Source organism: Lutra lutra, chromosome 6 (assembly GCF_902655055.1).
Source record: "Lutra lutra chromosome 6, mLutLut1.2, whole genome shotgun sequence".
Classification (NCBI taxonomy): Eukaryota; Metazoa; Chordata; class Mammalia; order Carnivora; family Mustelidae; genus Lutra; species Lutra lutra.
Genome location: NC_062283.1, coordinates 82,096,817 through 82,119,565, shown reverse-complemented (window position 1 = coordinate 82,119,565; position 22,749 = coordinate 82,096,817). Strand labels below are relative to the sequence as shown.

The 22,749-nt window shown below is 38.3% G+C and overlaps 1 protein-coding gene across 10 annotated transcripts in view; it reads right to left on the bottom strand.

The window, feature by feature from the left end:
- The window catches only part of L3MBTL3 (L3MBTL histone methyl-lysine binding protein 3), a 111,661-nt gene that overhangs the window by 42,397 nt on the left and 46,515 nt on the right, over nt 1-22,749 (bottom strand). For all 10 annotated transcript variants that reach the window (XM_047734098.1, XM_047734101.1, XM_047734102.1 and 7 more), the window contains 4 exons: nt 21,736-21,887; nt 9,971-10,047; nt 4,742-4,827; nt 2,885-2,995 (listed from right to left, as the gene is read on the bottom strand). In XM_047734098.1, the coding sequence (XP_047590054.1) occupies nt 2,885-2,995; nt 4,742-4,827; nt 9,971-10,047; nt 21,736-21,887 (426 nt within the window). The remainder of the gene's footprint in view (nt 1-2,884; nt 2,996-4,741; nt 4,828-9,970; nt 10,048-21,735; nt 21,888-22,749) is intronic.

The following is a 22,749-nucleotide window of genomic DNA, read 5'->3' as shown; positions in this document are numbered from 1 at the left end:
AAAAGGGTTCTTCTTAAAGTTTCCTTACATATGTCTTTAAGAATGTTTATGGTAGATCTAGCATATCTGTTGATACCACAATGTGTCATAGTTTTCCATGAAACTGAAACTTAGTTGGCAATGAGAAGTTATCTATCTAGGATTAATGTACTTTAGATACCATAGATAAGTCTAATACCACCTATAAACTAGACTGGTAGACAATCTGGAGAATTTTAGTAGTTTAAAGTTATAATTTCAGAGATAAAATTTAGTTTAGATATTATGAACAGAGGTAACAATAAAATTCTCTTTGATAAGTACCAAATATACTTAAAAATGCTATCTGAAAGTATATAAAAAATAATATATGCAAAAGTTAATACTAACCCGAATCAAAATTCTCATTCTAGAAGCCCAGATGAAATCATTTTATTAACGTCTGTATAGTTTTATTTCATCTCTTGTAAATTCTACTACTTCAGTTGCTGGCATATTAAGAGGTTTTAGACAAACAAAAAATCAGACACTTTAGTAATGTTGTTATAGTTTTACTCTTGCTGGTGACAATTTTGAAAAGAAATCCAAAGTCTAACAAAGAACAAGAAAGGAAGATACACAAATGTGTAACATGAAATACTTAAAACTTTTACAAACCCAAAAGAGACATATAAAATATTTATAATACAAATGTTCCACTAGAAATATAATTATATATGAAAGCAACTCAGCAATAATTCTAAATTTAATAAAAATTCTAAAGAAAATAATATGAGGGGCACCTGGGCAGCTCACTCAGTTAAGTGTATGATTCTAGATTTGGGCTCAGGTCATGATCTCAAGATTGTGAGATCAAGCCCCAAGCTGGGCTCTATGCTGGACATGCAGCCTACTTAAGCCTCTCTCTCTCTCTCTCTAAAAAAAAAAAAAAAAAGAAAAGAAAGAAAAGAAAGGAAGGAAGGAAGGAAGAAAATAAGACGATTATGGATCGAAATACAGTGAGTAACACTTAACTCACACATATCTAAAATTACAGTTTAGGAAACTGGATACATTTTTATCCAGAAGCATCATTTGGAAGCTTTATAAAATCTTAATACCCCATACTGACAACTAATCAAAAATAAGACAGTTAATATTTTAGAAAGCACACTATTTCTTAAAAAGAGAAAGGTTGTGGAGCATAACAAATAGCATGGAGGAAATGGGGAGTTAGTAGAAGGGAGTTGGGGGAAATTGGAAGGGGAGGTGAACCATGAGAGACTATGGACTCTGAAAAACAATCTGAGGGGTTTGAAGAGGAGGGGGGTGGGAGGTTGGGGGAACCAGGTCATGGGTATTAGAGAGGGCACAGATTGCATGGAGCACTGGGTATGGTGCAAAAACAAGGAATACTGTTATGCTGAAAAAAAAAAAAAAAAGCAATAGAGGATTGGGAGAAAATTCTCAGCAAAGGAAATTTGTCATATAAAAGCAAGGTAATAAAAGACATTTTATTTCATAAAGTAATATAAAAAAACACACATACATGAATAAATAAAGGACAAAAATTAAAAAAAAAAAAAAAAAAAGAGAAAGATTGGATTTTCTCTTCTTGTGAAAGGCAACTCAGTAAAGCACATTATAGACCCAGGCGCTTATCTCCATTCTCTTCTAAAATTAAAGTTATATCTGCAAAGGTCTAAAGCCAGGAGGACAAATGGAGAAGTAAAGTGGCCATCAGTTGAGAAGTGACGGTAACCAAAGACGTGAGTGGGGGACAAACAAAGGAGTGCTGACCTACAGGATAGAGTGGGTGGGGGGCAGCCTAGGCACCTGAGAACAGCACCAGAGCAAACGGATGTACCAGGCAGAACCCAAGAAGGACTCAATCTGGTGGCAGCAGGTAGGAGAACTCCCTTAGTGTGCTCCCCAACTCCCCCCACCATGGTAATTGCCCCTTCAACAACCCTGCCAGAGAGTAGAGGCTTACCTTGTAGAGAAATAAAATCACTAAGGCTCTAAATTCTAGAACAAACATCCCATGGCCATGGGTGGGACAGAAAGTAAGGAACTGAGCAAGAGCTGCACATTCCAACCCCGTCCTTCTATCTCGCCCAGCAGCCACCAGGGAGGAGACTGGCAGAAACTGGAAGGCTCCAGAGAAGGACTCAGATGCCAAAAATGGGGATCTCATGTGAAAAAGCTGGCTCTCTGCTTTCTTATCAAATGGTGAAATCCACTTGTCTCTAAGTCCCACCCATGAAAACAGTTAACTTTTTAAGCGTTTTTTCTTAAAGAATACAGCCAGTCAAGGACCTGACATTTGACATTTGTTTCTGGCTGAAGAGAACTCCTGGCTCCTCACTGGGATCTGTGGCTACACTTGACGTTACCAGTCTCCAACAGAACAAACTGGATCCACCTTCCTGAACATTCGTTGACCCTGTGAAAGATACAATCTGATCTTCTTTGTAAGATTACTTCTCTTTCCGCATCCTATATTAAAAGGATGTGCTTCTGTACTTTTCTTCTGAAAAGTCTACATCTAATACAATCCCATCAGAAAACATTAATCTGCAAGTTTTCCGAAAAAAAAAAAAAAAAAAAAAAAAGAGCATACTATTGAATGAGGTGCCATATTCAGAAGAAATCACTCTATGATTTATGACAGACTTTTAATATTTCGAGTGTGTTCTGGGAGAAAGAACGGAGATACAACATAGTAACTGTTAGTCACAAATGAGAAATTCTTGCATTGATTAAAGGAAAAAACTGGATAAACATTGACAAAGATGCACAGCTGTTTTATTTGCATATTCCCACGGTCTGATGAATTACAGGACCTCATGAGTTAAATATCTGCCTAAGTTTCCATCCAAGATATCTTAGAACGAAAGACAAAACCCCACCAGAGTACACTCACTTTTATTCGGTGATCATCCGTGTCCGCAACTGTTGCTACTCTAATAAACACGGGATTTCTTTTGTCTATGACTTCAAGCTTCATTTTCTTCTGAAATCCATGTGGAGGTTTCTGCCATACAGAAAAGTTTACATGGTAAGATTCAGAGGAAGAGAAGGTGGGCTCCGCTGTCACAAAGACAGCTTTGGACCTTTCCCTCCCTATCAAAAAACACAATCCCAAATCACATGGCCAAACCCTGAGGCAACAGAAACAGCCAGAGCACCCAGCCACAGGAGCAAACAGAAAGCAAAGATCTTAAGATAAAATTCAAAATGCTTCAGTTATTTGATTAGCCACAGGGAAGGCAAGAAGTTTTTCTCATTAGTGAGAAGAAGGCGTCTTGGCAAAAATCAAGAAGCATTTAAATAATTTACAGAAAAAGAGGGAAGAACTTTAAAGTGACAGAGAAGTGACACAGAGATTAGAAATGATCAGACCAAAAAGCAGATGTCTTTAAAAAAAGGAAAATTAGCCATCAAAACATACAAGATGGAATCCGTCCTGTAAAAACAGAAATGAGTAAGGAGGACCTTTTCTCCTAGACCTTAGCTACCTACGCCTCAGTCCTCAGCAGAAACCTGCAAACCTCGAAACAAGTGGCAAGCTGCAGAAGGCAAGGTGACTGTTATGTTAGGCAAATTGCTTAACTTTTCTGAGCTTCAGGCCCCTGTTCTTTAAATTGGGTATAACAAAACAGTGGCTCTGAAAATTAAGTGTGAAAATTACGTAAAAGATAAAAACCAATCAATGCAAGGCACCTGAAGGCCAAACTAGATAAATCATAGTTTTCTCTCTGGTATCATTGTGACAGGAAACATGAAGGCTGATACTAATGTGATTTTATCCAGTTCAAAGCAAAGTGCAACGCAAGTTCTTCTTTGTAACAGCTTGAGTTAAAGTCAGAGAGGTAAAAATTCTTAAGTAGGTCATAACTCTATTCATTTTTAAATCCTAAATTTACTATCAGATATGCTGTTTTACATGGCTTTTCTTTATGTAATATGATTTTTCTTTCAAAAATTTATGCTGTTTTTTTCTATATTTGGGCCCAGACTTCTAATTAATTCTATCATTAAAAACTCTAGCAATTTATACGTGAGAAAATCATTTAAAGAAAAGTGATGCTTATGACAGACTAATTATGCTACATTAAAATATTTTTAAAATATTTAATATAGTTTTCTTTAAATTCACAGAAAACTAGAAATTATAAAAGAAGTTTTTAGAGATAAAAAAATTTTTAAAATATATTTCATTACTTATTTTTCCCTTGCAAAGAAATGAGGTTTACTTTGAATCTTACCAAGTTATATGTAAGATGCAATGACTCCGGTTAGAAAGATACCATTAAAAAAAGCAGGTGACCTTGTAGTTTGATAATTAAACATGCTGATAAATAGCAATAAAATGAAAAACAGCATCTCAGCTTGCCATAAACAAGTCTAAAGGAATCGCTAAATACAATTTTCATTAGAAAATATCCTATCTTGTTTTGGTTTTTCAGAACATCTACCTGGAAAAATAGAAGTTTGCCATAAGACTACAACAACTCATTCCATACCAATTCAAGCAGAATTATTTTCCAAGCAGACAGGTCCAAAATGAAAGTATTTTCTGGATGCGAACAATAAAAACTCCAGTAACAACTTTGACTCTCAAAATTGTAAGAAGTCAAAAACATCTTCTGTGGTCTTTTGTTTCCCTCCCTTTCCTATTCTGGTTCACTTGTACTCTCTCTTTCTGTTCTTGAATTTCATTGAATGTACACCATTGCCAACACAAATTAATCAAATAGTGTAAAACAGATTAACTCACCACTTTGAAAGCTCTTGCAGGAGCAGGTAAAGAATTGGTTTCTTCTAAGTATTTATCCCAAGAAAAATGTTTCACATTTGGATAACCTAAGAAAGAAAAAAGTAAATCCTGTCAGGTTTCACCAAAATGATAGTGAGAACCACAAACTGACCTGTTAAAATTAGGACATATTATTACTATAACCTAAGAAATTATGTTCCTATTCCACATAATAACTTTAAACTGAGTAATACACTCAGAACTGTTTAATAACTATATTACTTTCATCTTGATCAAGACTCCTCTATTACCTTTTAAATGAAAATTTAAGATATACGTATACATATAATTTATATTCTCAGGTAAGTCCTATATACAGATACACACAAACAAAAGTACCCTTTACTGTCCAATTCTACTAATCTAGGAAAATCTCATGTACACACAGACAATGCACAGTTGTTTGTTATGTGTCTTATATATAATACATATGGAATAGAAAGCACTTATTAAAAAGAATGAGACAGATTTACATATACTAATATGTGACATATTCCAGATATATCATCATATTATTAGGTCAAACAAACAAAAGTCATAGATATGGTATTTTTTTTTTTTAGATTTTATTTTTAGAGAGAGTGTGAATGGGGAGAGACGCAGTGAGGGAGGGAAAGGGAATAGGAGAGAGAATCCCAAGCAGACTACGTCCTGAGCTTAGAGCCCGAGCGGGGGGAGGGGGGGCCTCCATCTTACAACGTTGAGTAAAACCAAGGATCGGGAAGCCCAACCAACTGAGCCACCCAAGTGCCCCAGGTCATGGAACAGTGCTCAGAGAATATGTAGCAATAACTATTCCTCTTTCTCTTGCCTCCTTTTGTTTCCTCCAGAGTCCAAAATCCATTAGGCAGGCATGAGCAGGAATTAACAGTGGCTATATAAAGAGGACTGAAAAAATAGGTAAATATACTGAGGTAAAAGAAGGTACACTTCTTACTGACTGAAAAAAGAGGTATAAATAGAAAAAGTAGGAAACTAGAATAAACTTAGGGGTCTTGGATATGAATTGGAGCTAAGGATATAAATTCATTGTTTTCAATGTCTAAATAGATACAGAAGTATACAGAATTTTAAAAAATATTTTCACAAGAGTGTATTTCCTAACTATGTCATCTGAGAGGACAGAAGTAGTATCATCCCAGCAGCAACGAGCACACCTACTTGTTTAGATTTTAGTTTGAATCAGGGAAAGTACAGAATAAGCCTAGCTATAACAGAAAGTAGGAAGTTCTCAAAAAATGATTAGAACATGTCAAAGGACATAGTAGAGCTTAAAGGGACTCCCATGGCCAAATGTGAGAAAATCTGGACATGGAAGTAAATAATACTGGTTAGAGATTATAACTCATTGATAAAAACAGTAATGTATGAGTCCATACAGAGATAAATAAATTAACTGAATGAATAAATGCAAAGATGAAAAAGTTATTCTTTATAGAAGAATATTAGCTAATTATGTACAAGGAATAGAAAATTGGCATTTAGCAGCTGTCAGAATAATAATTCATACTAGAAATATCAACAAATGTTAAAACTAGTGAGTGATGCCGGGATGAAGTACAGGATATTTATACAATCTCAAATTATCTCTCCACAAAATACTTACTAATTAGAGAGGGAAAAAAATTATGTTAGTGAAGAAGCCTGGCAAACACCATCTTTTTTTTTTTTAAGATTTTTAAAATTTATTTTAGAGAGAGTGTACATGTACACACAAGCAGGGGAAGGGCAGAGGGAAAGGGAGAGAGAATCCTCAAGTAGACTCTGAATAGAGCAAGGAGCCCAACACAGGGCTCAATCCCAGGACCCTGAGATCATGACCCGAGCCAAATCAAGAGTTGGATGCTTAACCGACTGAGCCACCCAAATGCCCCTGGCAAACACCACCTTGATCAATTAATGTTAAAAAATCAAGGAATGAGACAAACTGACTTCATATGCCACCTGAGAGGACGCAGTGAGCACGCAGCACTGTTTCTGTGATATTCCTGCCCAAATATATAACCCGGATCTAATAAAGTGGAAATGCTAAGCATATCCAAATTAAGTGGCATCCTACAAAATGACTAATGGCTCAGTCAGTTAAGTGTCTGACTTCGGCTCAGGTCATCTCCCAGGGTCCTGGAATCAGAGCCCCACATCAGACTCCAGGCTCAGTCGGGCATCCATCTGTCCCTCTACCTCTCCCCTGGCTCATGCACTCACTCTGTCGCTCAAATAAATAAATAAATAAAATCTTTAAAACACAACAACAAAATGACTAATCTGTAATCCTTAAACATACTGACATGAAAGTCAAGGAAAACCTACGTGAAGGAGAGTAGAGGGATGTAACAACCGAATGCAACATCTGATCCTTTTAGAACAAATGATAGCACTGATAAGACTGACGAACTGAATGGGTCTTTGGGTCAAGGGCATAGATGATTTCTACTATCCTTGTCCCTTTTCTGTACCTTTGAAGTTGTTTCAAAATAAAGGTTTAAGAGTAAGTATTATGCAACCATATCTCTATGAATACAAATATTTTACAACATATTTTAAGGACCGTATCTTGCAAAATTTAAGCAGTATTAAAGCTGACTGCACATGCATAGAAATCTGTATACAGAGAGGCAAAAAGATTCTTCTGGAGAGAGAGAGGGACAAACTTTTAAACCATTATGAGAGCGAACAGCCATTACCTCTATTTTCACTCTAAAGTTTTCAGAACAAGCATGTATTAATGTACAACCGGATAATTCAAAAGAAAATCATTTTAAAAGTCACCAAGACTTTAATTTTGGAAAAAGAACAGTAGACATGCTACATATTTCAAAGAAAACATGAACATGGGGCGTCTAGCAGGGCAGCTGAGAGGACTGATCAAGGATGTGGCAAGGGTGGCAGAAGGGGCAGCTGCCTCTGGGGAGTGACTGGACTCCTCACACAGGACATCAGAGATGCAGCCAGGAAGCTGCCCTAGGAGGAAAGAGGACTGGAGAAAGGGTATCTTTGCTGTCAGCGTTTGGTACTTTTGAACATGAAGTTCAGATTTTTAAAATTTGTCAAAAAGCTATGGCTTTTCTCTTCCACTAAGTTACAAAAGTCCACAGAAGGAGACAGATGACTTGGTTATCTGCTTCCCATTGTAAGTCAACAACAGTGCCTGACACCAGCCCTTCCCACAGTACTTAAGCCACTGCTGTGAAGACATAACTAGGAACCTGCTGTTCACTGGTTCTCTGTTTATCAGATCTCTGATTATGACCAAAAAGGTGGGGAAGAAAGAAAAAAATGGATCAAGACTAAATTGGGTAATCTAAAAGAATCCTCCTAGCATCTCAGACGCTAACAGTGGCACACAGGTAACTATGCGATCAGCATTCACCAGCTCCTGATACTACGTAAGCCGTGGGACACAGGAGAGCCGTCCAGGGAAAGTCTTCCGGGCAGCCGGACAGTTGAGCCGTGAAACTGTTAATATCTTGCTTTAACACTTCATTGTTTATGCTAACGCCCTTTCATCTTCAAGACAGCTCTATAAATCAGTAAAGGATGGGGCTTTTGTCCCTTCACACAGGAGAAAAGTCAGAAAGCAGAAGGGACTCATCTCAGCCATCCCTGGGATGACAGAAGTGGTCCCCTGGGTGAGTAAATGATCAGAGACTAAGACATGGTACCGAGGAACTGGAGACAAGCCCCCACCTGCAATCAGCTGTTAGAACGGAATGAGACAAGTACTGAAGCTCCAAGCTGAGTCTTTGCTGCCATCAACATCCACAAATCAGCTCTAAGCAAACTAAGCAGCTATCCTTTGCCTGTGACAATGGAAGTTGTCATCGCTCACACAAGTACCCATAAGTAACCACACACAGTGCAGTGACACTTTCCACCAGCTGATACCCCTGTCTTTTCACCCAGGTGGCTCCTTTGAAAGGCATATGCTTGGAAACCTGCTGTCTTGATTATGCACATGAAAATAAACTCAACGTGACCAAGGACAGAGAGCCCATTTGTCAGCAGTACACCATTCCCTCTCAAAGAGGGTGTAAGGAAGCGGAGAGGGGAGAGGGGGCCACAGGGCTGGAAACAGTTGCTGAAGTATTTGTATAGCACAGAGAACAGAGAAGAGGTACTACCAGCAAAAAGGTGCAAAATCGATTTTGGAAACAACAACCCAATAGAAAAAGTAAAAGTGAGTATGTGAGTTTTGAGCCAGGTTATTAAAAAAAAAACAAAAAACAAAAAAAAACTGAAGCCTAAAGTTCTCACTTAAATGTGAGCACTGTGCGTTTGTCAGAACTGACTCACATGTGGGTCAAGGCTCCATCCACAGTGCTGTCCCCTATGCCCATTTCTCTATGTTCGTTAAAGCTTTAGACAACTCACTTCTGTGGTTAGACGATATATTTCAATGTATATTAATGCAAGGTCTAGAAATGAATTTCAACTTGAGAAATAAAAGATCTTTTAAAAGAAGAACTTGGGGCGCCTGAGTGGCTCAGTGGGTTAAGTGTCTGCCTTCGGTTCTGGTCGTGATCTCAGGGCCCTGGGGCTGAGCCCCACAGGCTCCCTGCTCAGCAGGGAGTCTGCTTCTCCCTCTCCCTGTGTTCCTCCCCCCAGATCATGTATACGTATGTGCTCTCTCTCTAATAAATAAACTCTTTTAAAAAATTAAAAAAAAAAAAAAAACAACTTATTTTCCAAAGAAGACAACCTTTGATACTCTGTTATGGACTAAACCAATGTATATACTTCTAGAAGTACTGGAGGTCAGCAAACTGCCGCTTGCAGGCCAGCTGCCTGTTCTTTGCAAATAAAGTTTTATTCAGACATAACTACGTTCATTCGTTTCTATATCATTCAGGGCTGCTAAGACTGAATCAAGTAGTTGTGACAGAGATCATATGGCCTACAAAGCCATAAATATGTCCTATCTGGCCCTTTATGGAAAAAGTTTGCAGACTCCTGATGTATATGAAAAATAATATTAGACACATAAGGGGCACCTGGGTGGCTCAGTCGGTTAAGCATCTGCCTTTGCCTCAGGTCATGATCCCAGGGTCCTGGGATGGAGCCTTGCATCAGGCTTCCTGCTCGGCAGGGAGTCTGCTCCTCCCTCTGCCTGCTGCTCCCCCTGCTTCTGATCTCTGAGAGATAGGTAGAAAAAATCTTTTTAAAAATAGCAGACGCATAATAAATACAAACCTGGTGGAGTAATAAGTGTTCTTCTATGTTCTTTACACCAACCAACTGGATGAATGTGTGGACTTGATGCTTCACACCTGTAGTTATATAAACCACAAAACTGTAATTACCAGGACAAATTCTCAGATACAAGTAAATATGTACATAAATAATCATATACACAAGCAAGCTAAAATTATTCAGCATCTGTAAGGGCAAACATGTGAAAAGCAGGAAGCTTGATCACCCTCAAAAAGCAAGCGTACTATTTCTATCATCTGTCACAATGGCAGAGACGAGGCATTAAGATGGGGTAGCCCCTTCCTATCCTCTCTCTTCTCCCCTCTGCCATCTTTCCTTCAGTCAAGCCCGTATTTTCATAAGACTCTTCAGCAGCATGCATTATGTGGCCTCTGAGTCCTTGCTCCTGATCAAACCTGTTCTATGTACTCCTGAACTTAATGTGCAACATTCATTTGCTCTCGCTCATTCATTTTAAACACTGAGCACTTACAATGCATCAGACACTAGCACAGACACAGAGGATACAGTAGCACATAAAACATGTACAAAGTTCCTGCCTCTGCAGGATCTTCAGTATACCGGGAAGAGAAAAGAAATAAATTAAAAAAATATGTACTCTGGAGGCAGAACACTATGTGGACAGGAAGTGGAAGAAAGAGGCAGAGAGAAAAATGGAAAAACCCTTTATACAGTAAAGTCAAATGGGCTTCTCAAATAAGGTGACACCTAAAGAAAGTGAAGAAAGAGAACAGTGCCACTCAAATGCATAAGAAAAAAGCCATTTCAGGCAGAAGGAATAGCAAGTATCAAGGCTATGAATTGGGAGTCTCATGGCTATGTCAGGAATAGACTGAGGAAAGCAGAGAATAGGAAATAATATCAGGAAGGGTCTTTAGGCATGATAAGGTCTTGGGATTTTACTCAGAGTAAAATGATGTTTACTAAAATATCATGCACAGGGTTTTAGGCAGAAGAGTGGCATAATCTAATTTATGTTTTGAAGTAATTATTCTGACTGGCTGGCAGACAATTAAGCACATCGGAAATGAGATGAGGCTCTTAGAAGGCCTTTTCCAGAGTTGATGATGGTGACCTGGACCAAAGTGCTACTGGTAAAGATAATAAGAAGTGATCATGTTTTTATACTTTAAAGAAAAAACCAACAGAATATGCTGGTACATTTGATACAGAATGTGAGTGATGTGAAGAAGTCAAGAACATTCCAAGGTCTCAGGCATGGGCCACAGGAAGAATGGAGGACCATTTCCTGAGATGGGAAGACTGCAGACACAGTCTGGCATTATGAATGGTGAAGAGTTTTGTTATCAACATATGTCTGACAAATAGGTTAAGAAGTCAAAGAGATAATGAGCACAAAAATCTGGAGTTCAAAGACAAGATCAAGGGTAAAAACACAAATGTGGGAGTGAGTCATCAGCATTTTGGATGATATTTAAAGTCATGAACAGAGACGAAGCCATCCGGTGAATGAATATAGAGAGAAAACAGAAAAGGTAGGAGGCAAAGATGTTCATGAAGAAATGTCTAGAAAATAAGTGAAGGGAAGAAAGAAGAAAGACGTCAATGCTGAGTCAAAGTCAAAGAAGAGAAGAAACCAGAACTGATTACTGGATTTATCAATGTAAAGGTCTTTAGCATTCTTGACAAGGGTGTTCTGGTGGAATTGGGGATAAGAAAGGACATAAACTGGAATAGGGAGGGTTGGTTTTTTAAAAAGTATTTATCTATTTTAGGTGGGGGCATGGGGAGGAGCACAGGGTGAGGGAGGGAGAGAGATACTCGAGCAGACTGCACTGAGCACAGAGCCTGGGCTCGATCCCATGACTCTCAGAGCACGACCTGAGCCCAAACTAAGAAGTCAGACGCTCAACCGTCCACACCACCCAGGCACCCCTGGAATAGAGTGGGTTTAAGAGTAAAATGGATGGATGACAGATGGAGTCGACATGCTTTAGAAGCTGTTTTAAAAGGAAACCAAGAGCAAAAGGAATCTTACTGCTTTTGTTTTTGTTTTTCTTAAGCTGGGAAATCCAGAGGGGAAAGCTGAGTGAGGCATATATGGAAATTTTCTGTTTTTTTTTGTTTGTTTGTTTGTTTTTTGTTTTTTAAGTAAACTCTATCCCCCAACAGAGGGCTCAAAGTCACAACTCTGAGATCAAGAGTTGCACTCTCTACTGACTGAGCCAGCCAGGTGCCCTCCTCTGTACTATTTTTTAAGTTTAGAATTGCTTTAAAATGTTTAGAATTGCTTTAAAATAAAACTCTTTACAAAAGATGGGAAGTATTACTTTATTTATTCAAGAACTATATGCTGAGCAACGACCATGATCAGGGTAGTGTTCTAGGTGGTAGGTCTACCAGGGGTATCAAAAACCCCCAAATCCCTTCTCCTATTTGGATACTGATAAGAATTAATTTAGCAGAGAGGGATGACCTATTGATGCAGAAGAGAGAAATGACTCAGTGAGAGGGAATGGAATCTCTGGCATGAGAGTGGGCTCCTAAGGCACAGACAGGCACCACACCCACAGTCACAGAGAGGGTTTGGTGTATGGGCAGAGAATATACCCACCAGACAAGACAGTGGGAGCACGTGGACATCTCTGCTGGGGGTCTTTTTTCTCACTGACCAGGAAACAAGGTTATCAGTTGAGGGAGGGTAGGGAAGGAAGTGAGAGAGGTTTGAGGGAAACAATGGAGTGAACTTTAGTGATCTGGAATCACAGATGGGAATCTGTTGAGCAGGATTATGGGAAGGCATTAATGCCCACCTGAAGTTAGCAGTCATGAATGTGACGTTAGACGAGTGAGCATGTTGTGCCTTTCTCTAGCTACATTCAACCACTCAGGTGCAGGCATAAAGTGGGCACAAAGTTAGTTCAACCAGGGTTGGGATTTTGCCAGGAAAACACAATATAAGGCAGAGGAGGCTACAGTTACAATGGAGTAGTTATAACAGGATTATAAAATAAATGTATAGGCACCTAGAGACACATGACAATTAAAATCTGTTTTTAAAAAGTTGTAGAATATTTCTTATTGGAGTTCTCAAAGTTAAAGGGTGTAATGAAGCTTAAAAAAATCAGGGCTAAATGATTAAGATAGTTAATGCATCATTAGCGTATTAAAGACTGTCAAGTTATACCATGAACAAACAAGTTTCAAATTATTTAACCTAGCATTTCCTAAAAATATTTAACTATAAAATAGTGCTTTAGTGGACAGTCCATTAACATCATGTGGAACGCTAGTGTTCTGCAGAACACAGTTTGGAAAATGTTGGTCTAAAGGATGCCAAGGAGTCCAGTCTTGCTCTATTAACCAGATCCACTGAGTCTATCCTAAAAGATCAGGAAATCTCAACACACTCCTCTGAATGGAAAACTAAAAGACAGAAAGGTAACACAGTGGCTAGAGTTTCTGGTGAGTAAAAAAGTCTTATGACTAGTGAAAAACAAAGATCTTTCTAAAAAATGCTCTAAGTGAATGAGATCAACATATAGTCACCTCTTTACAAACCAACTTTCAAATTAGTAGCCCTGAACAGTATCAAAGTGAGTTGATAGAGCCCCCATTTTTTTTTAAAGATTTTATATTTATTTGACAGAGAGCGATCACAAGTAGGCAGAGAGGCAGGCAAAGAAGGGGTGGGGGGCAGGAAGCAGGCTCCCCGCTGAGCAGAGAGCCCAATGTGGGGCTGGATCCCAGGACCCTGAGATCATGACCTGAGCCAAACGAAGGCAGAGGCTTAACCCACTGAGCCGTGCAGGTGCCCTGAGCCCCAATTTTTAATGTGGATTTTTCTCAGAATTATTTCAGTGAAATATACCTTTAAATTTATAGTTAAAGATTTCTATCTTTCTCTTCTTTTATTCACTTGTTACCTCCTACCACCCTTCCCCACACCAGTATTTCTCTTAATCTATGTATTAGGGTTATATGTATATGTGTATGTCATTATTTTAGAAATCTGAAAACAAAACAAATACTGCTACGTCAATGCTAAGTCCATACGGCAACTGGTACATATCTTACAATGATATAATTTCATAAAATATATTTTAATATATAATTTCTTAAAATACATTCTGTTGTGGGAATATACACTGGTGTAGCCACTGTGGAAAACAATATGGAAATTCCTCAAAAAATTAAGAGCAGGGTTGCCTGTGGCTCAGTGGGCTAAGCCTCTGCCTTCGGTTCAGGTCATGATCTCAGGGTCCTGGGATCGAGCCCCGCATAGGGCTCTCTGCTCAGCAGGGAGCCTGCTTCCCCCCTCTCTCTGCCTGCCTCTCTGTCTACTTGTGATCTCTCTCTCTCTCAAATACATAAATAACGTCTTTAAAAAAAAATTAAAAACAGAAATATCATATGATCCAGTAAATCACTCTTGGGTATTTACCCAAAGAACACAAAAACACTAATTCAGAAGAATACAGGCACGTTTATGTTTATCACAGCATTATTCACAATAGTCAAATTATGGAAGCAGGCCAAGTGTCCAACAATTGATGAATGGATAAAGATATGGTAAATATATATAATGGAATATTATTAAACCATAAAGAGTTAAATTTTCCCATTTGCAACAAAATGGTTAGAGCTAAAGAGTGTAATGCTAAGCAAGATAAGTTAAATTTGAGAGAGACAAATGCCACATTTCACTCATATGTGGAATTTAAGGAAAAAAAAGAGGGGGGAAGGAAACCAAAAAACAGACTCTTAGCTATAGAGCACAAACTTATGGTTACCAGAGGGGAGGTGGGTGGGAGGAATGGGGGAACCAGGTGAAGGGGATTAGGGATACACTTTTCTTTTTTTTAATTTTATTTATTTTTTATTATTTCTTTTCAGCGTAACAGTATTCATTGTTTTTGCACCACCCAGTGCTCCATGCAATCCGTGCCCTCTCTAATACCCACCACCTGGTTCCCCCAACCTCCCACCCCCCGCCCCTTCAAAACCCTCAGATTGTTTTTCAGAGTCCATAGTCTCTCATGGTTCACCTCACCTTCCAATTTCCCTCAACTCCCATCTTTTTTTCTTTTTTTTAAAGATTTTATTTATTTATTTTACAGAGAGAGATCACAAATAGGCAGAGAGGCAGGCAGAGAGAGAGAGGAAGGGAAGCAGGCTCCCTGTTGAGCAGAGAGCCTGATTCGGGGCTCGATCCCAAGACCCTGAGATCATGATCTAAGCCGAAGGCAGAGGCTTTAACTCACTAAGCCACCCAGGCGCCCCAGGGATACACTTTTCTTGATGACCCCTGAGTAATGTGTGTAATTGCTGAATCACTGCATTGTATACCTGAAACTAATATAACACTGTATGTTAACTATACTGGAAATGAATAAAATAAAAGCATTCTGTTATAAATTATATAAACAAGGCTATAAAACTCTATATCCAGATACTTTACTCTTTACTGAGACACTCATTTGGTTATGGATTATTACTGATTATGTATTGCCTCTATTTCAGAGAAATTCTTATTTTATTTTAGAGAAAGGCAGTAATTCATAGGGCTCATGAAAAATAATAAAAAGAAAACATATACAACATTTGTCTAATTTCTTTCTTCCCAATCTAATACAGCTATCAAACAGTTTTTATAATTACCTGCCAGGCTCATGGTGATTAAAGTAAGAACAGCAACATTACTAATTCTTTTGATTTTATTGCATTTCTCTATAAACTGCAATTAAGAAAAATACCGTGGTGTATCTCAGCCATACATTCCTGTACCACTCGAATCTTATGTAAGGTTTTAATGCTGCCTAAATACTGATCAAAGTTACCATTTAAAATCAACAGGAAGCCATCTCAGTAGAGAAAACAGAAATGGCCCTGTTTTCATCTATTGTACTCACACTCTGCCCATCAGCCAACACTTGAGAATGAAGTTGGAAGCCTGTGAAATCCTTTCTGCTACTACTACTGTCAAACAAGTCATCTCTTAGTCCCATCTAGTGTTCAAAAGCAGAAATGGAACCAGAAAGAAATGTAATTATAGACGAATGACTGATGGTGAGAAGTCTGTAAACTGTTAATCATTGCACCAGCCCTCCTTCGTTCTCTTGGGTTTCTACAAAAATCATCAAAGAAGTCCATGTCAAACACTTTTTTAAGTCCATTTCAGGGGCACCTGGGAGGCTCAGTGGGTGAAGGGTCCCGACTCTTGATTTCAGTTCAGGTCAGGATCTCAGGGTCATGAGACGGAGCCTGTGTTGGGCTCTGTACTCAGCGGGGAGTCTGCATGGGGAATTCTCTCCCTCTGCCCCTCTCCCTGCTCGCACAAGATCATGTGCTCTCTCTCAAAAATAAATAAATAAATCTTTAAAAAATCTTAAAAAAAAAAAAGTCCATTTCATAAGCGAGTGAAAATTATTCAAGAAGACTCCTAAGATCCAGTCAGACCTCGACAGATAGACTTTGGAAAGGTCAGAATCCAAAGAAATCACTCACGAAAAACTCATGTTAATATAAGGATAAAGAGAGTAGATGCTAAGATATTCATTTTATGGAAACAGAAAGAGGTTAAGAGATTTCACCAAGCCTTTCAGGTGAAAAGAAAGAGATTCTGGTTTTCTCAAGTCACAGCCAAAAGCTCAACAAAATGCATGCGCTCCAGACTCTGCAAATCTAGGCAGAGAGTCAAATGAGAACATTTCAAGATGCTCACCTAAGCAAAATACTAAAGTCTTCATTTCAAGCAATAATGGTTCAGATTCTTTGAAGAATTACACACCACTCGTCCTTGCCTACTCCCTGAATTCAGAGCATGATGACTCCCTTTATTTCCCAGAACCCTGCTTTCCTGGTTTGGGTCTGCGCCAATTCTCAGGGGCCTCCATTACTCTGTGTTTCACTACTAAACCCCAAACCTCATCAGTCTGAGTTAAGTAGTTCTTCTTTTCATCCCTAATTCATTTCCAAGCCCATTCCCCATAGCAGCTGTTTTCAATATTATTAATTTGCTTTAAGCTTAAAACGTGATTTTTCACTAACAGGGACTCCTTGGGAAAGAGAAAGGAGATGCCACATTATGCTTCTCTCAAATTTTCCTATCATTTCTTCATCTTCTCCAGGCTGACGGAGAAGGGAGCTCCTTTCTCCCCCAGATTAGCTCTTCCTACAGGACCACAGTCTCATATATCTTCCTCATGGTGGCCTCATTTCTTCAGCCTGAAAACTAAGCCCAAAACTCTTTTTGTGCAGGAAACCCTACCCTGTTGACTGCCCCCACCCCTAACACCCCATAATCCACTTTCACCTCCAGGACCTAGCTTCTCTGACTAAAGTCCCTTGTAGCCATCTCTTTAACCTTCTGCAAACTGGTTTCTGCTTCTTAAACTTTTATTTTAATCCTCACACCACCCTATGAGGTACGTATTGTTATCCCTTTTGCAAAGGGAGCAACTAAAGCTTAGACATGAGTAAAGTCACTTACTAAACAGATGGGCTGCCATTCCCCAAACATACCTCTGTTTGCTCGCCTGGGCCTAAACACAAGCACATGCTTTCCTCAGCCAGGAATATTCCATCCCAACATCCAAGAGCTGATTCCTATCATCCTTCATGATCCAGCTCAAATCCCATATCCTCCAGGAAACCTTCCCCAAGAACCCTCCATTCTATCAGTCAGTCTTTCCCCCTACCCACCACCTTAGACAGCAAGTAGTTGGTTCTAAAAACTAAGCAAAAACCTTGTACCCTGCAGCCCATGGTTTGTGCCCCTCCCCAGACCCCGAGCCCCTCAGGGAAGAAATGCAGAGCTACCTAGGTTCCTTTCGTCTCTGTAACTGTGACCACCATCAACCCATGCTTCTCAAATGATGACAAACCTGTTAACTTTGACACTGCTCTCAGAAATCGACAACATGCTGTAAACTTTTCAACATTACTTTGGGGAGACAAAAGAGAGTCACCTCTAAACAAACAAACCAACCAAAAAAAACCCAACCCCCAAAAAACAATAACAAAGTTTGAAGTACACTTAGAGATAATGGCCCTAGCCCCCCTGTTTGTTCTAATTCACTAACTTGACTCTTCTCTTTTTCATAGATCTACTTGTTGATTTTTTCTTGCCCTACCTCAACTGGGAAACCAGACTGAAATTCAAGGACAGTTGAAGGCAATCTCAATTATGACAGCTTTTCTACTCAACAATCAGTTAAGTCGTGCTGTGCCTTCCTAGTTACCAAAAGACCAGACCACATGAAAATAACATTTCTTAAAAGGAAGGTTCCTTGGCGATTCACAGACCTGTACCCCTGGGGCTAATTAACATTATATGTTAATTTTTTTAAAAAAGGGAAGGTTCCTTGCTAGCACCTGGGGAAGGGAGGAGATGCTCCTTCAAACCAGTGCTCTGCTGAGGAGCCCAGTCTCCAGGCAGTGGAAGAGAGGCTGGGCATTGCTCTGGGAGGACAATGGCATCCTCACCTTGATGGTGATCGTCCCCAACTTTCAAGTCCTTTCTAGTTCTACTATTCCAAGCTATTTAGGATTATTAATAAGTCTAATGACTGTCAAGGGGATAGAATTACGCTGCTAGCAATTACCAGTATAATAAAAGCACATGGGAAACCCAGAGGTAAAGCAAATTTTATTCTAACATATACTATTTCCCCTTTAGTAAAAACTACTTCAACTCTGCATGCATTTTCAGTTTTCCTCTTTGGAAGGAAGAAACATTTCATTGCATTTGTACTACTACAAATGCAGACAGATTTATATACTTGACCCCTTGAATAATACATGTTTGAACTGCATGGGTCCACTTGTATGTGGATTTTTTCCAATATATACAGTACTATAAATGTGTTTTCTCTTCCTTATGATTTTCTTAATAATATTTTCTTATCTCTAGCTTTCTTTATTAAAAGAAAACAGTATATAACACTCATAGCATGCAAAATACAAATTCAACTGGCTATGTGATCAGTAAGGCTTCCAGTCAACAGCAAGCTATTAAGCTTTTGAAGAGTCAAAAGTTACACACGAATTTGTGACTGTACTGGGGGTGAGAACTCCTGCCCCCTACACTGTTCAAGGGTCAACTGTACATGTTTTCCAACTCCCACTAAGGTAAAAAAAGATGTAAGATTACTATTCAATCCAAATGGGAAAAAAAATCTCATTTCCAAATCATTTTAAATTCAGAAAGCAATCTTATTTGTAACCTCAATTACATACCTAAACAAGTAATTTATATAGATAAAACCCATCCCAAAATTCAAAGATCAAAGAACATAATATTTAATAAAGCTGGAGAAATTCCAATGCATTTAAGCAATTTTCAATGTGCCATAATTGCATACTGAGAAAGAGAACACACTGTACTCTTATTCTGACAATGAACAAAATATGATTTCATGTCAACAGTTAAAAGTATAAGTAAATCCTCAAAGTACATTTTGTCCTAAAAATAATTAGTCTGTGCTCATAAAAATACAAAAATCAGTGTTTAAAAAAATCTTTTTTCTCCGCTCTTTCTAAAATAAGAACCCAGTATCTTTCCTATTCCCTAGGCATTTGGCATCAAAGAAAAATGAATGTGACAAAGTCTTCTAGGCTTTTCATTACTTTTTTCTAGAAGAATGTTTTTAAAGGAAACACATCTTATGACAAACAACTTAACACTTTTAAAACTCTCTAATACTTCTAAGACCACAAAAAATAAACATTTACCCATTTTGTTTAAATCAGACAAAAGCTAAAAATAAATAACCCTAAATGAATCAGGACTTTAAAAACAAAAAGCACTCATTTTAACAAATTTTAATAATTGCTTTAAAGTATCACTGATTTTTAAAAATATTTATTTAAATAATCTCTATACCCAACATGGGGCTTGAACTCATGACCTTGAGATCAAGAGTCACAAACTCTTCTGACTGAGTCAGCCAGGCGCCCCTGAAGTATCACTTTATTAATGGATCTGGTCATCACTCTGCTACTGTCACCATCATAGCACATCAAACACAGCAAGGGAGAAACACACTTGACCTCAGAACAGATTTATGGTGTTACTAAATTTAAATGTTTTCTCATCGATTCCCTCACTCAAGTTAGGTACAGATAATTTTGAATGAAACAGAAACCATGAATTAGTAAGAAATATGAGGAACAGATGAACATGGTAAGCAATATGAGAATTCAATCAAGTCCAGACTGTGGGAAACTCAACAGGACAAGCACCTTCGTTTCTTCAATAAAAGTTACAAGGGGCAGAGAAGGAGAGGAATAGGAATCTATAAAGAAAGAGATCAGAAGAAACATCAAAACAATCATGAAGTGTACACCTCATTTGGATTTAAAAACCATCAAATCTAAAAAAAAGGAAAAAAACAACAACACACAAAAACCCACAAAACTAAGATAATTGGGAAGAATGTTTAAGTATGTCAATAACAAGATAGCATTTATAACAATGAATCTGGAGAAAAAGAATCCCTATCTTTAAAAGACACACACTGCAGTATACACTAATGAAATGCTATGCTATCTGAAATTTGCTTTAAAATAATCCTGAAGTTGGGATTTCAGGAGAAGGAATACAGAGAAAACAAGAGTGAATCTTAAGTTGATAATTTTTGATGCTGCAAAGTGGCTGCAGGCAGGTCACTATTATTCTACTTTTGTATATGCTTAAAATGGTCTATATTTCAAAAATTTTTATTGCAAATGGAATGAAAAGACAGGCTATGGGGAAAATTAAGCTTTGCAGAAAACAGCTGGGGAAAAACACATCGAAAATATTCAGAAGTACAAGACTCTATGTGGTGTAATAATGGAACTGCCTGTCTACCCTTAAAAGAAATTCTGTAAAAAATACATGTAATGTATAACAGAAAGCATTTAAAAAGTATGAATAGCAAATGGATTCAATGCCTCTCCTTTTTAAAACACTGTAAGTAAAACTGGTCTCTAAGAATCCAATTTGAGGCGTAATGGAAATGATTGACAGCTCAGCTGAATTTTTAAATGTATGCATACTGAAAAGTCAGGTGAGGAAACAAGCTTTCCTGAAATGCAGCAACACCTATATAAATTAGTATTCAATTGATACTGTAACACTGGCCATATTTTATAAAGATATGTTCTCATTGCCAGTGTTCTAGGAAGGAATTAAGTACTTCAGAAATTACCTTCACCAGGAAACTGAATTGTAATGATCAATAAATTTGAATTAGGTATGGAAATCACTATTTCAACTGCTTAATCAAAATATGATGGCTTTATTAGAATTACAGGTATGTGATTTTCTAATACGTTGCTCTACTACTTTATGTAGTATGTCCCAAAACTCTAAGGATTAAGAATATTCCCCAATTAATATATTTGTATTTGGCAATTAAAAATGGTTCAATTAGTTACTGAGAATAAAAATATGAAGGAAAATTATTTTCTCAGAAAATGACAGAGGACACCCAGGATAAGGGGGAAGTATGCATTTCTGGGCACTCCCACATGAACATGTGTTGGGTGGCGGGTAAACCACACTTCCACAGCAGGAATGAGTGAAAATACAAGTCATGAAGTCGAACTGAAGGATACTACTTAGAAATACGTGCCATATGAAATAGGTGCAAAATTAAAAATCTGAAACGGCAAAGAATGGGACAAAACACTGTTGTTTTCTTGTCATGAGCTTTGCATTAGTATTGTTTCCATGCACCTGGTGGCCTTTGAACACACCCATCACAGACAGCACACTGCAACCGAAAAGGTCTCACCAATAGTCATAGCTCTCGTCCCAGTTGTCAAAATGTACCAGGAAACGATTGTCCACCATATCTGTTACCGTAGCAACACAGATGAATGCAGGATTCTTTTTGTCTACAGCTTCGAGCTTCATTCCAACTCGAAAGCCTGATGGGATCACTGTCTACGAAACACACAGATTTAATTAGAGATAAGCACACACTTAACAGCTAGATCTGTACCCTCTCTACACCTCCCCCCTGAAGGCCTGGCATCCGTCAGCCGCCTTCACATTATTTAAAGAGCATGTACTGGTTTTCAAGCAGGGTCGCTTTCCAACAAGCAGCAATGATAAAACAATGTCTTATTGGTACACCCAAGTCACTAGGCGGATATCTGGACCTCCAGACCAAAATACTCATAACCTCAGAGAGTTTAATCAATTTCAATATGTGTTCTGGCACCCTAGTTAGACAATTCCACTAGTTAGGCAAGTTTAATTCACCATACAGTTCCCTTTTTGTTTTTCTTGTCCTTGATTACAGACTTAATCATGAAAATTATTTCACACAAAATATGCAGTTAATCAAGTTAAAAATGTGTATGAGTCAGTCCAAGTTCACTCCCATTCCTGAAGCGATCTCTCTAAAGAGTACTCTACTGAAAGTAGGTCATCTTCAGACGTGAAAAGCTGCAAATTATTACAACTTTTACCTAACACCACAGATATTATTCACAAAAGCAGCAAAACAAACGGCTGAACACACATGGCCATTCAAAATAATTTTTTTTTAAAGATTTTATTTATTTATTTGACAGACAGAGATCACAAGCAGGCAGAGAGGCAGGCAAAGAGAGAGGAGGAAGCAGGCTCCCTGCTGAGCAGAGAGCCCGATGCGGGGCTCGATCCCAGGACCCTGAGATCACGACCTGAGCCGAAGGCAGCGGCTTAACCCACTGAGCCACCCAGGCGCCCCTCAAAATAATTTTTAACATAACTAATACCAAACATGATCAGCCATCTGAGTAATGGAAATAAGACAATA